General features: G+C 54.4%; 1 protein-coding gene across 4 annotated transcripts in view; it reads left to right on the top strand.

The window, feature by feature from the left end:
• The first annotated feature begins 295 nt into the window (after positions 1–295).
• Positions 296–12,686, top strand: part of CLMN (calmin) — a 114,325-nt gene continuing 101,934 nt past the window's right edge. For 3 of the 4 annotated variants that reach the window (XM_061181212.1, XM_061181211.1, XM_061181210.1), the window contains exon 1: positions 296–436. In XM_061181212.1, the coding sequence (XP_061037195.1) occupies positions 355–436 (82 nt within the window). In that variant the 5' untranslated portion in view covers positions 296–354. The remainder of the gene's footprint in view (positions 437–12,686) is intronic. The other variant, XM_061181213.1, reaches the window with a different exon arrangement.

Raw genomic sequence — 12,686 nt, 5'->3', positions numbered from 1 at the left:
CGTCTGCAACCAAACAATCCAAGCAACAGACACCTCGGAAAAAAAAAAAAAAAGAAACCAGCCGGAGTCCAGCCTCCCTCCCCGCCCCTCCCCCTCGCCCCCCGGGGCCCCCGCCCCCGGATGGGGGAGTGAGCGCGAGCCAGGCGCCCCGCGCCCGTCCGCTGCCCGCCGCCCGCCCGTGGCGGGGGCGGCTCGACCGCGCGCCCGCCCCGCCCGCGCCCCGCCCGCGCCCGCGCTCCTCCGGCTCCGCGGCGCCCTCGCCGGGTGCGTGCCGCTTGCACGCCCGCCCGCCCGGCTCTCCGCGCCCGCCGCCCGCGCCCGGCCCCGGCGCCCCGGCCCTGCTGCCCGCGCTTCATGGCTGCGCAGGAATGGGACTGGTTCCAGCGCGAGGAGCTCATCGGACAGATCAGCGACATCCGAGTCCAGAACCTTCAAGGTAACGCGCCGAGCCTCCCCGGAGAGGGGCGCGGATCGGGGGAGCCCGGGAGCCCCGGGAGCGGCTCCCCCCACCCCCACCGACGAAGCCCCGACCCGCGCCGCCCCCTGCCCCGTCCTGACCGGGTCCTGTCACTTACAGAGGGGAAGGGGGTCGAGACACCCTCCCCCAAACCCCGGCATTGCCGCCCCGGCCAAATGAGCAGTGGCCCAGGGGGCGGGGAGGCACACGTGTGTGTGTCGTGGGGGGGGGAATCAATCCCATTTGCTTGCGGGGGGCGGGGGCGTCACGATTCCCCCTCCAGCCGCAGCTGCGAGTTTGGAGAAGTTTGTACTTGGGCCCTTGGGGGCGGCGGGCCAGGTCAGGGAGGGGAGGAGAAGAGAAAGTGAGATTGCGTGTGTGCGTGCGTATGTGTGTGTTTGTATGTGTGCGTGTGTGTGTGTGTGTGTGTGTGTGTGCGGCCCAGGTCAGGGAGGGGAGGAGAAAGTGAGATTGCGTGTGTGTGTGTGTGTGTGTGTGTGTGTGCGCGCGCGGCCCAGGTCAGGGAGGGGAGGAGAAAGTGAGGTTGCGTGTGTGCGTGTGTGTGCGTGTGTGTGTGTGTGTGTGTGTCTGAGTTCGCACAATTCCTAAGTACCTCCGGGGCTAGGGGAACTGAATGGGGCGCGGCGCCTCGGGGTGGACGCGGGAGAAGGAGGTCAGAGGCGCGGATCGGTGGGGTCAGGCGGCCTCTTTGTTCGGGGAGCTGCCCCTCCCCTGGCCCGGGGGTCACCCGGGCGGGGGTGGGAGGGTGGGGTAAGGGCGAGAGGCCGGCCCGCCGGCGCGGGACGCTGGGACCTGCGTCTGCCTTGGGACAAGGTGAAAGAGACGCTCGGGAGCCGGCAGGTCTGACAAGGGCTGGTGGTGGTGGTGGGGTCTCCCGCCACAGATGAAACGAATTTATCTTCCAGAGGAGTTTGTTCATTGTGGAAACTTAGAAAGCACAAACATATTTAAAGGAAAAAATTCACCAACAATCACCCCATAACCCATGCACCACCCCCCCCCCCCCCCCGCCCCACACACACACGAAGAAAGCCGCTTTTCATGGAGGTGTACTTCCAGCCTCTCTCTTTTCATATGTGGACTTTGCAGAACTGGACAGAGTTCCACCTTCCGCCTCTCTTCACCCACATAGACCTGGACAGGGAAGTTTAGAAGCTTCCTCTGCGGGCTTGGGTTTCTAGAGATTGCAGGGTCAGGGGGCGGCTCAGAGAGAGCTGGGAGGCCTGGACAGAGAGGGGGTGGGGCGGTGGGTCCCCCCTCTCATCCCAAGCAGGTGCCCTGCCTTTACTGCTGGAGGGCAGAGAGCCCCAGCGGGCAGGGTGCAGTCTTGGGGGGTGACTAGGCAGTCAAGTTTAAACATTACACCTGATAAAATGTTTCCTGGGAGCCCACATGGCCTGCTCCACCCCTAGGCTGGGCAAGGACAGTGCAGGCAGAGGTGACCTGCAGTGGGGAGGAGGGGAGCCTAGTGCACTGGACACTGGAAACTGAGTTTGCTCTGGGCTCCCCTGATTTTTTCTGCTCTGATTTGTGTAAAGCAAGGAGGATTGAGCTGGAGATGCTGAAAATGATCTTTTTCGATAAGCCTCACGTCTGGGTCCTGTTGCCTGAGAACTGACATCCTATTTTGGGGGTGGGTATTAGTATCTTTTGCTGAGATGGCATCTGGTTTGGGCTGTCAGGTTGTGTGTGTGTGTGTGTGTGTGTGTGTGTGTGTGTGTGTGTGTGTGTGTCTTAGGCAATCAGTGGGTGTTTATTAAGCACATACGAACCAATTCTTGGTGCAACAACTTCCTGCACTCCTCAACTCTCGGTAAAAAGGAGATCGACTTTTGTGAAGGGATGTTCAACAATATGAGCAGCTAGTTACACCTGGAACAGTGAGAGAAGGCTTCACTCAATGGGGGCAATTTGAAATGGGTCTTGAGGGTTGGGTAGGAGTTCACTGAGTAGGCTCCTCTCTCTCAGCTCCCAGTGAACTGTCCTCACTTTTAGGCAATTGCCAATTGCAATTTGAGCATCAATGGGCTTTGCCGTTTAAAAAAAATAAACTTTTAAACTTTATGTATATTAATGATTATGTACATGTATATAAAATATGCATTAACCTCAAGTACAAGCCCAACACATTTTTATGTATGGATACACCTGTGTAACCACTGCCTAGATCAAGATGTAGAAGTTTTCTAGTACGCCGGATGGATGCTTTGTCTCCCTTCCCACTCCCCCCCTCCAACAAAGCAGCTACTATTTTTATCTTTATTGCTGTAGTTTTGCCTCTAGAACTTCTTATAAAATTGAATAGCACAGTATATATACTCTTTTGAAATGGCCTTTTTTTCCTCCACATTATGTTGGTGCGATTCATCCACTTTCTTGCTTGTATCAGTAGCTCTTTTTTTAAGAGAGTTTTTATAAAACTACTGAGGCAGTTTTACATATTGTAAAATTCAACCTGTTTTAAGTTTATAATTCAATGATTTTTAGTAACTCTGCAGAGTTGTGCAAACATCCCAACAATGCAGTTGGGGAACACTTTCATTACCTGCTAACGGCCCCTAGTGCCCAGCATCTGTGTCAGTCTCGCTCCCAGCCCTAGATCCAGGCTGTCCATAGTTCCTTGTTTTCGCCGAGGACTCTTCCATCATATGGAGGTACCACAGTTTGTTCATCTGCTCTTCGGAGAGGGATGTTTGGGTTGTTTGCAGCTGGGGGCTGTCCTCAGTGGATGGAGCTGTCAGTCCCGGCAGGCGCTGTGGAGTTGCTGCCCAGCGTCGCTGAGGAGGGGCTAGGAGAGGCGGTGGGCCAGGAATCTGTCTTGTCTCTCTCCATCTTTCCCTTGGCATCCCCGTCTCTTAAGGATGCTAAACAACCATTTTCTCTCCTTGTCTCTGTGGTGCTCAGGAAGTCCAGCCAAAGGGCTGGGTCCAGAAGGCAGCCCTCGCCATGCTTAGAACGTCTGCCCAAACCAGCTGGTGGGTGTTGGCCGGCCCTGGACGTATCTGGGTGACATGTGGGCCATGGGCGGGGGCCTTGTTCATCTGAACTCGGCATGGGTGGTAGTCAGGAGTCCAGGCAGAAGGGTTGTTTTTCAAACTCTGTGCTTCTTTCGCGAGCACAGGTAGAAGCAGTTGTCGTGGTGATGGGACGCTGGGTACAGGGGAATTTCACAAATCTGCCATCATAGGGACTGAGGCGGATCCCCAGCCTCCATCAGGCTTTTGTCTGTGGCCCTGTAGAATTGTGGAATCCATGCAAATATGACTATGATGTCACCAGACCATCCCCCAGGTCGGGGGGAGCAGGGCAGAAAGCGTGGCCTCTCCCAGGAGGGCTGTGACAACTCACTGTACCTGACACATGGGCACATGAAGTCCTCTTGATGTGCTCACTTCGATGGCTCATAAAAGTGTCTGTAAATGAAGGAGTCCCTGGCAGGGAGCATGGATGGCCATCTGGGCGAAGCTGCCTGTGCCACCCTCACAGGGTCCTTCGCAAGGAAACGGGGGCGGCCCAGCTGTTGACCTTTTCAGAAGGGAGAATGTGGAATTGCAGGATGTGGGCAGCCGCCACCTGGTGGCCCCCACTTCCTTGGAGCCTCATGGGGTAGAGCTGAGGTTGGAGGCAGCGCTTCAGGTCTGTGCCTTAGTTCTCAGCCGCGCTGTGGGCAGCAGGGGCTCCGGTGCCCTTCCGATGACACGGCTGCTTGGCTGCCCCCTCTCCCTCTTTGACTTGGCCTGAGGGTCCAGCTGAATGCTCCACCAGTTGTGGGGTCCCCTGACTCTTGGTCCAAGGCAGGTGTCAGGCCAGGGTTTGGAAGATGCTCCCGTTTCTGTAGGGAGCCTCCACCACCCCCAAGATGCACAGTCCTTTTCTGCGGAGCTTAGCAAACATGTGCCAAGCATCTAGCATCGTGCAGACACCAGGGAATGCAGACTTGGTTCTTGTCCCTGCCTTGAAGGAGCATGAAGCCATCACGGCACCCGGCCGGACCGGGGGTGGAATTTTCTGCTTCTGGCGGCACAGACGTCCGTCCAGGTCGGGACCGTCTCCTGTTGCTCTGGCGCCTGTTGGGTCTGATGCTGTGAACTTGGACCTCATTGTTCCGAGCGACTTGGCCAGAGCTGGAGGTGGACGGAGTTAGATTAGGCTGGGCAGACATAAGGCTTTCCCACTGCATCTCTGGGGCAGCCAGCTAGGTAGGGGTGTCCAACGCTGCCAGCTGGGCCCTGCCAGCTGGAGCTCCCTGAACAGCATCCCTCCCCCTCTGCCTCAGTGTCTCCCTCAGTCAGCATTTCTTGGGAAGCAGTACCACCCAGGGTTAGCAAACAGAAACTGGGACTCAGGGCACTTGGAATTGACTGCCAAACAGAGGTAGTAACAGTGAACCCGACTTCCAGCAGCCTGCGTGCCAGGCACGGCGCAAACTGCAAGCCTTTGAGGCTGTTTCAGAAGTGGAGAGGTAGAATGCCTTGCCCAGGGTCATGGGCTTGTAAGTGGAGCTGGGCTTTGAACCTGGGTCAGACTAAGCTGCATTTCTCATCGCACTGGCTCTGTAAATCTTGGGCAAAGGCTGCACGGGTGAAGGAGCTGGTAGCCTCAGGGTTGGGAGCTGGGAGGGCCTCTCAGAGTGGGGGCATTGGAACCAGCCCTTGAGGGCAGCGCAGAAACTTGACTGCATGAGTTCTGTGTTGCACAAGCCGGTAGGCAGGGAAGCGGCTGGGATCTCCTGAAGGCAGGACTGTGCCTGCGTGCTCAAGATGGGCCCGTGCCTTGCTACCCACTTCCTCCTTTCCTTCCACCGGCCCAGGCCCAGCCTAGGCCCTCCTCACGCCTGCCCAGACTCCGCAATGACCTCTTTATGGCTCCGGGCCTCGTGTCACTTCCTTCAAGCCACCCACCACCCAGCCACCAACACACGTCCCTGCTAATGCCTTCAGCGGGTCTCCACGGCCAACCTGTGGGCCCAGGGCAGCTCCTGTCTACCCCAGCACTAATAGCATCATTGCCCACAAATGCCGGGATGTAAGAAAGGTCAGGCGGCACTGGTTTACTGGGTCAAGTCCAAGCCCCTTTGCCTGACGGGTGAGGCCCTCTGGGGTCTGGTTCGAGATGCCACACCAGCCTCCCCTCCCACTCCCCGCACCCAGTACCCTCCCCTCCCAGTCCTTAGGTTCTTATCTCCAAACCTCTAGACCTCCTGTGCAGACAGCCACGGGATTAGGGATGTCGCCGTGGTCAAAGTTATCCAGCATCCAGAGGAACCAAGGAGCCGAGAGGGAATCTTTCCTGCTTCTGTCTCCCTCAGCTCTTGGAGGGCACAGCAAGCTGCTGGAGGTTTCTGTATAAAAACCAAAGAAAATCAAATTCAGAGGTTTCACCGTCCTCCAAGAACTTGCTGCCCATTAGGGCCCAGCCCCGGGGCTGTGTGCTTGGTTCTAAAGGATGAGTCATCATGTAGAACATTGCTTTCAGCCCCCCAGCTGGAGTCAAGTCACTGGCTTTGAGTTAGCTCTGGATTTTGCCCACAAAAGACTGTGTTCCAGCCCTGGCTGCATCCCTCCCTCTGGGTGTGGATTCTTCTCGAGCAGCCTTTCCAGGTGGAGCATTTGAGCAGCTGGGGCAGACACAGCCGGGACAGGGCAGCTGAAGGCCTGGGTCTGGGTCCTGGCTTTGCTGCTAACTTGCTGTGGGATCCTGGGAAGTCTCTTCCCCTCCCTGTGCCTCAGTTTTCACATCTGCAAAAGGAGAGGGTTGGACTCTCAGGGGCTCACATGGCCCACCCCCACCGAAGGTGGTATAAGGAGGGTGGGACCTGGACAGAGATGCCCACGTAAAGCCATCGTCATCCCAGCCCCCGGAACCCATGGGTGGGTGGCCGTCGTGCAGCTCTGGGCACCGCTGAGCACAGCTGCCTGCGTTCCTGAATTCTTTTCACTGCCAGGTTCAGGAGACTCACTACCACTAAGGGTTCCGTGTAGAAAAGGTCGCAGTTCCTGAGCTCTGTTGTAAAAGTACATGTGGGTAAATGATGTACCTTCTTGGTTTATTCTTGGCTGATTAATTATGGTTTCTGCGAAGAGCCCAGGAAAGGCCTGGGACACCTACTCTGAACCAGCTGGGCAGAGTTGAAGGTGCCCTCGGGGAGGTTTAGGGACCTGCCCACGGTCCTGGCAAACTGGGCAGAGGGGGGCACGTCCTGCACATGCACATTTGTGCTGAGGAACGTTCGAGACCAGGTGAAACAGAAGCCCCTCACCGAAAGGGTTTGTCAGCCGTGAGAGGGAAGCCCTCCATCCAGAGGGCAGACCCCGGAAGAGGTTTCTCCCTGAATCCCTTGTTAGTGGCCACGGTCATGGTTGACCTTGACTCCATCAGAGCAGTCCCGCGGGGTGAGGTGAGGCTTCTGAGCAGATCCAGCGCTCTGGGGAAACAGCCCTTTGCCCAAGAGGCCCAGATTACGTTAACCGCCCTCCCGGACCCGGGGAACACTCTGGCATTTAATTTTTGCCTGGAACAGCTGAGGCACTGGCGGAGTCCTGCCCAACAAGCCAGAGGTCACGCCTGCTCCGCTTCAGAGGGGAAGAGAGAAAAAGAAAGCAATTCTCTTTTTAGTGGTTGAACCATTAAAAGTAAACTCCCGGTTCCCATAGAAACCTTTTCTTATTTCCCCCACCCCCTCCCCGCACCTCTTATTTTTTAAAACAGTGGTGGATTGTGTCAGTCACAGAAGGAATTAGAGGCAGCGTCAAAAATCACAAGTGTGGCTTGAAAGAGTCTTTCACAGTTTTTTTCCCTCACTAGTCTGTCTGCTTTGCTTTTATTAATTTTTTTTTCCTATCAGAGCAGGGATTGGTGAACTACGGTCTGAAGGCTAGATCCAGCCGGCTACCTGTTTTGGGGAATAAAGTTTTATTGGAACACAGCCATGCCCATTTGATTGCATATTATCCAGGGCTGCTTTTGCACTTACAATGGCAATTGAGTAGTTGTGACAGAGGAGACCCACGAAACCAAAAATATTTACTCTCTGGCCCATTTGGAATGTGGGAATCCAGAGAGCCTCCTGTGGGGTGGCAGGGGCCTTGTATTCTAGACCCAGACTCGGGGCACATGACCAGTAGGAGATGTTTGTGAATGGTCGCTGCATGTGTAACAGCCCAGCCTTCTTTGCAGAGGGCTGATGCACGCCTGGAGTGGGTTCTGCGCCCGCTTTAGAAATGGACTTCCCCACTGGAAGCCTGGCCATTTGTTCAAATAATAGTTACTGAGTCGTCCCGGAAATGCTGGGAGCTGGGATGGAGGGATGGATGGGACACTCTGGGAGTCCCTAGTACACAGAGGACACGGGCATCATGAGGCTAAGATGAGCGTCTTAGGACTGAGGATGCCAAGGTGTGTGCAGCCAGGAGTGTGGGGGAGGGGAGGCGTGATCCAGCCTTAAGGGTGGTGTAATCCCAAAGGCAGGCAGTGTGGAACCAGGGGCTAGGGGAGTGTGGTAGGGGTTTGGGAGGGGCCTCTCTGGTGGGATTGCAGCGAGGGTTGGGGGGGCCAGTGCAGGGGGGTGGGTCCCAGAGGACCCGTGCAGCTGCATTCCGCTTGACCTTCCTGAGCACGGGAATCCACTGCTTCTTGGAGGTGACGGTCCAAAGCCCCGAGGACCAGGAAAAGCCAGGGAGGATCTGGGGAATTTTGCAGAATCCCTGGAGTCATTCTGGTGTCAAACCACTCCTGCAGAACTGGGGGTCTAACTGGAAGACATTGGGGATCCGATGACGTCATGCCCCACTCCTGCTTCCCCCTCCTGGGGGGCCCTCCAAGTAGGCAGGAGCCTTTGCAATATTTATATCCCTTTTAAACTATTTTTAATCTTCTACGGTATGACATACTTAAAAAGCAGCAGCGTTCTGTGGCCTTCTCGCTGGGAACTGGGGCGAGGTGGGGAGAGGGCACAGAGATGGCCCGACAGTTTGGTGGTGAAATAAGTTAGCCCTCGGATGGGCTCCTCCACTGGCCCCTCCCTCACCTCCCGCATCCTCAAGCGTCTCTCTCATCTACACCTTTCCTTTCTTGCCTGCTTTTGCGAACCTTCTCCTTGTCAGTTGCGAGGACCCCTATTTTCCTGCCTCCAGCTTCCCGGGTCCTGCTTCAGCCCTGAGATCCGGAAGTCTTTCCCTCGCCAAGTCCGTCCTCTACCCAGACTCCTCTTTGCCCTCAGGCAGAAGCCCTGCTGTGTGTTCTGGGCACCCTCACTTCTGTCCTTTCTGGAATCAACCAGCTGCACCCGGAAATCATCCTGTTTATCCCACAAACCACTCCTTTCTCGTCCCTGTACCTTTGTCTGCATGGCTCCTCCTGCAGAGAATGACCGTGGCCGCACCTACGGCAGCCTCCCTATACCCCGCCTCGGGGGAATTCACAGCCACCTCCCCTGGACCTCCTGCCACCCAGCCCTGAGTAGGTCCCTAGAGGAGTGCATGCATTTTTGTCCCACCAGCCCCCAACATGGAGTAGGTCACCAGAACTGTTTGCCAAACTATTGTCGGCTGAACTATGGTCCACATCCTAATCCCCAGAACCTGGGAAGGTGTTACCTTCCTAGGTAAGAAGGACTTTGCAGATGTGATTAAGTACAGGATCTTGAGATGATCCCAGGTTATCCAGGTGGGTCCCATTAATCGCAAGCATCCTTATAAGAGGGAGGCAAGAGGGTCGGAGAGGAGATATGTTGATGGAAGCAGAGGTCATAGCGATGCCATTGCTGGAAGGAGCCATGAGCCATGGAGTGCAGGCAGCCTCTAGGAGCTGGAAAAGAGAAGGAAATGGATTATTTTCCTAGGGCCTCAAGGAACACAGTCCTGCTGATAATTTTGATGTTAGCCTGTCAAACCCATTGTGGACCCCTTACCTCCAGGACTGTAAGATAATAAATTTGTGTTGTTTTAAACCTCTAAGAATGTGGTGATTGGTGGCAGCAGCAACAGGAAACTGATACATGAATGAATTACAAGTGGCTTATCAAGCCTTCTCCTTTTTCCTGGAAGAGACACATCTGGGGGACATTTGCACACCTGGAATACCCTTTAGGTTCTGTGGGAGTGTGATGGACACCCACGATGGTGGCGCTGAGCTGAGTTTGAGCCAGGAGTGCAGAGACCTGGGCTCTGGTCACAGGGTTTGCGCTGCTTGGTTGTGGAACCTGGGAAGGCTGCCTGACCAAGGGCAGCAGGGCAGGACTTGAGCGGACAAGAGAGGGAGCCTGCCTGGGCCTACAGAGACTCTCTGCCCAGAGGTCCAAATGCAGCAGTGCTGTGATCCGAGATACACACTGGGCTGTGAGTAACCAGGGGACGATGTCATGGGCTGGCCCTGTGGCCTATGTCCTGTGGCCCTGGCGGTGTGGATGGTCCAGCAGGAAGAGGGTGTTGTCACAGCAGCCTCCAGGTACATACCCTGTTGTGTGGACCCTGGGATTCAACACGCTCCGGCATCAATAACATCTCTGTTCTAATCCCTGTGTTGTTTTAGAGTTGAGATACATGAACTCTGGAAATGCTGATAACCCCGAGTGAGTCAAGTCTGGAATATTTTGGATAAACATTCTTCTATTTCATGTGAAATATCAAAGTCTATTTAGAAAACAAGAGAGCATCATTAGAGGATTGGCTTATATGCAGTTCCTGATTTTTGGCTACATTACATCAAGCATTAAACATACAATTATGAGGAACTTAAATTCCCAGAGGATGGAAGGAAAACCCTAATCATGCCTCACTGTTTAAGTATGGTTGAATGACATCATACTGTACTTCTGTTATTTCATTTATTTTCCTGAACTTCCCCTCTCTGCTTAGTTGAAGGTCACCCCATAACCTTCATTGCTCTGGTTCCATCGGCTCCATGGTATTGTTTATGAAACCAATAGTGATCATTGATAATGACACTTCCATTTTTTCTCTTTCTACTTATTTTTATAAAACAAGGATGAATTGCAATCAAATGTTCCAGTAACTCCCCAAACATGTGGTACAATGAAGATGGCAGTGTAGCTAAAAGGCTCCCCTGTGCTGAAGCTTGGCCCCTTCCTTGTCAGGGTGATTTAGCCAAGATGCAACTTGAGTGACTAAAGAGAATTTGGGGCATTGCTGTTGTAAAATGTATAATATAGAGTACAGGTTCTATAAAAATCAGTTAAGTCAGGGGTTGTCTTAATTGGTTATAGGGCATTGATGTTGTGATTATGGGGAGTCTGGGGGATGGGGGTTGACCCCTTGCTGGATCCTGCATCTTCCAAATAACCCCTGTGGTGGGCATTATTATCTATCCCCCCAGAAACTAAGGCTGAGCAAGGGTGTCATGAATGCCAAGCTACTGAGCTAGTAAGCGGTAGAACCAGGAATCAGAACCAAGTCTGGGAAGAGGGAGTAAGTTGCGGGGAGGGGATGTTAAGAGGGGAGACTGATGGGATGTGGACTTGGGGGAGGGGAGAGACTTGATGAGCCCTGGCTCAAGGCCCCGCTGGCTGTGGACGGGGCACTTGATTTGCAACCCAGGAAGAAAGCTGGGCCAGGCTAAAGGCTGTTTGGCAAGCAGTCAGCCAGCCTCGGGTATTGCTTCTTATCAGAGTGGGCTCGGTGACTCTGCTGTTTATAGTCACGTACATACGACCCTCCTCACCCTGTGACAAAGTAAAGTCTAAATTCCTAACTGATGATTCCTGACTAGTGATTCCCAGGGGCAGATCTGAGAATTGCGGGGACAAGGATCCCCTTTTCAGAGGTTGAGAAGACGAAATCCTTGTAACCTTGAATTATGGCAGAGGTGACTAGAGGCAGCCATGGGAAACCAGCCTGCCATCCTCATCCTGGGCCGTACTATGGCCATGGCAGATTATAAAGCACAGACATCCCCATTACATCATTTTCATTCTCCTGGAACCCTCTGAGGCTGGTGTCATAGCCCCACTCTACAGATGCAGACACTGAGGCCCAGCGGAGTTCAACCGCTTTGCCCTGTCCCACAGCTAGTGAGCAGCAGTCTGAGGTTTCCTTCCACACTCTGGTGTCTGGGACTTACCCTGGACCTGCATACCCACCAGCACTTGCTGAGGCTGGTCTGTGCAAGGTTATTCACTTTCCCTTCATGTACACAAAGGACTGTGTGTGTGTAGCTCTCCCTTGGAGAACCAGTCTGGCCTTTGAGCCTGACTCTGATCTAAAACAAAACAAAACATGATACCGTCCAAATCAAAGCTGAGGGCCTTGGACCTGGGTGGCAGTGTGGTGGCAGGCCTGGGTGATGGCCTGTTGAGTTCCCAGAAGTGTTGTGGGCAAGAGCTAAGTAGTGGCATGTGATGACTCACTTGTGGGGCGGTGGGGGGATGAGGTGCCATGATGCCACAGGACCAATAATGGGCTGGCAGAGGGGGAGGCCAGGAACCAGACAAGTGTTACCCTTGATAGATTGTGACCACCCAGGGTGGGCACTGCTGCACTTGGATTTGTTATTAGTGGTGGCTTGTTGACTGTTGGTTTGCCCTGGTAGACCAGAAGGCTCATTGGATCGGTCCCTGGGGCCTGTCCTGTCCACCACTGTGTCCCAGGGCCTAGCCTCCTGTCCCAGGCTCAGTGTGTGCTCAGTTCATACTGGTTGAATATATGAATGGAGACTCAAAAATAAAGTGTAGATTCTGGGATCTGGCAGAACTGGGGTTTAAGTTTTAGCCTCTTTTTAGTATTGCCTAGCTGTAGATAGTCTGAGCCTGACAATATCTTTTTGGTGAAGAGGGGGATAAACCCAACTTCTCTTAGTTGTGAGAACATTCGATGATGTCACATGTCTTCATCAATGTCAGTTTCCCTCTCCCTTGCCTTTTCCAAGTCATATGAGACTATAGTTCTCCAAGGTTTATATGAAAAACAGTGGTTCCCCCTTGTTGCCCCTTTTCCCAGAGGCAATCGCTTGCAAATTATTTTAGTGCAGCACTCCACAGCCTTTTTGGTACCAGGGACTGGTTTCGTGGAAGACAATTTTTCCACGGACCGGGGCGGGGGGTAGGTGGGGGGATATGGTTCAGGCGGTACCGCGAGCGATGGGGGGCGGCAGATGAAGCTTCGCTTGCTTGCCTGCTGCTCACCTCCTGCTGTGCAGCCCGGTTCCTAACAGGCTGCAGACCAGCACCGGTCTGTGGCCCAGGGGTTGGGGACCC

The sequence above is a fragment of the Eubalaena glacialis genome, chromosome 2 (genome assembly GCF_028564815.1).
Source record: "Eubalaena glacialis isolate mEubGla1 chromosome 2, mEubGla1.1.hap2.+ XY, whole genome shotgun sequence".
Classification (NCBI taxonomy): Eukaryota; Metazoa; Chordata; class Mammalia; order Artiodactyla; family Balaenidae; genus Eubalaena; species Eubalaena glacialis.
This window is presented reverse-complemented; position numbering and strand designations above follow the sequence as displayed.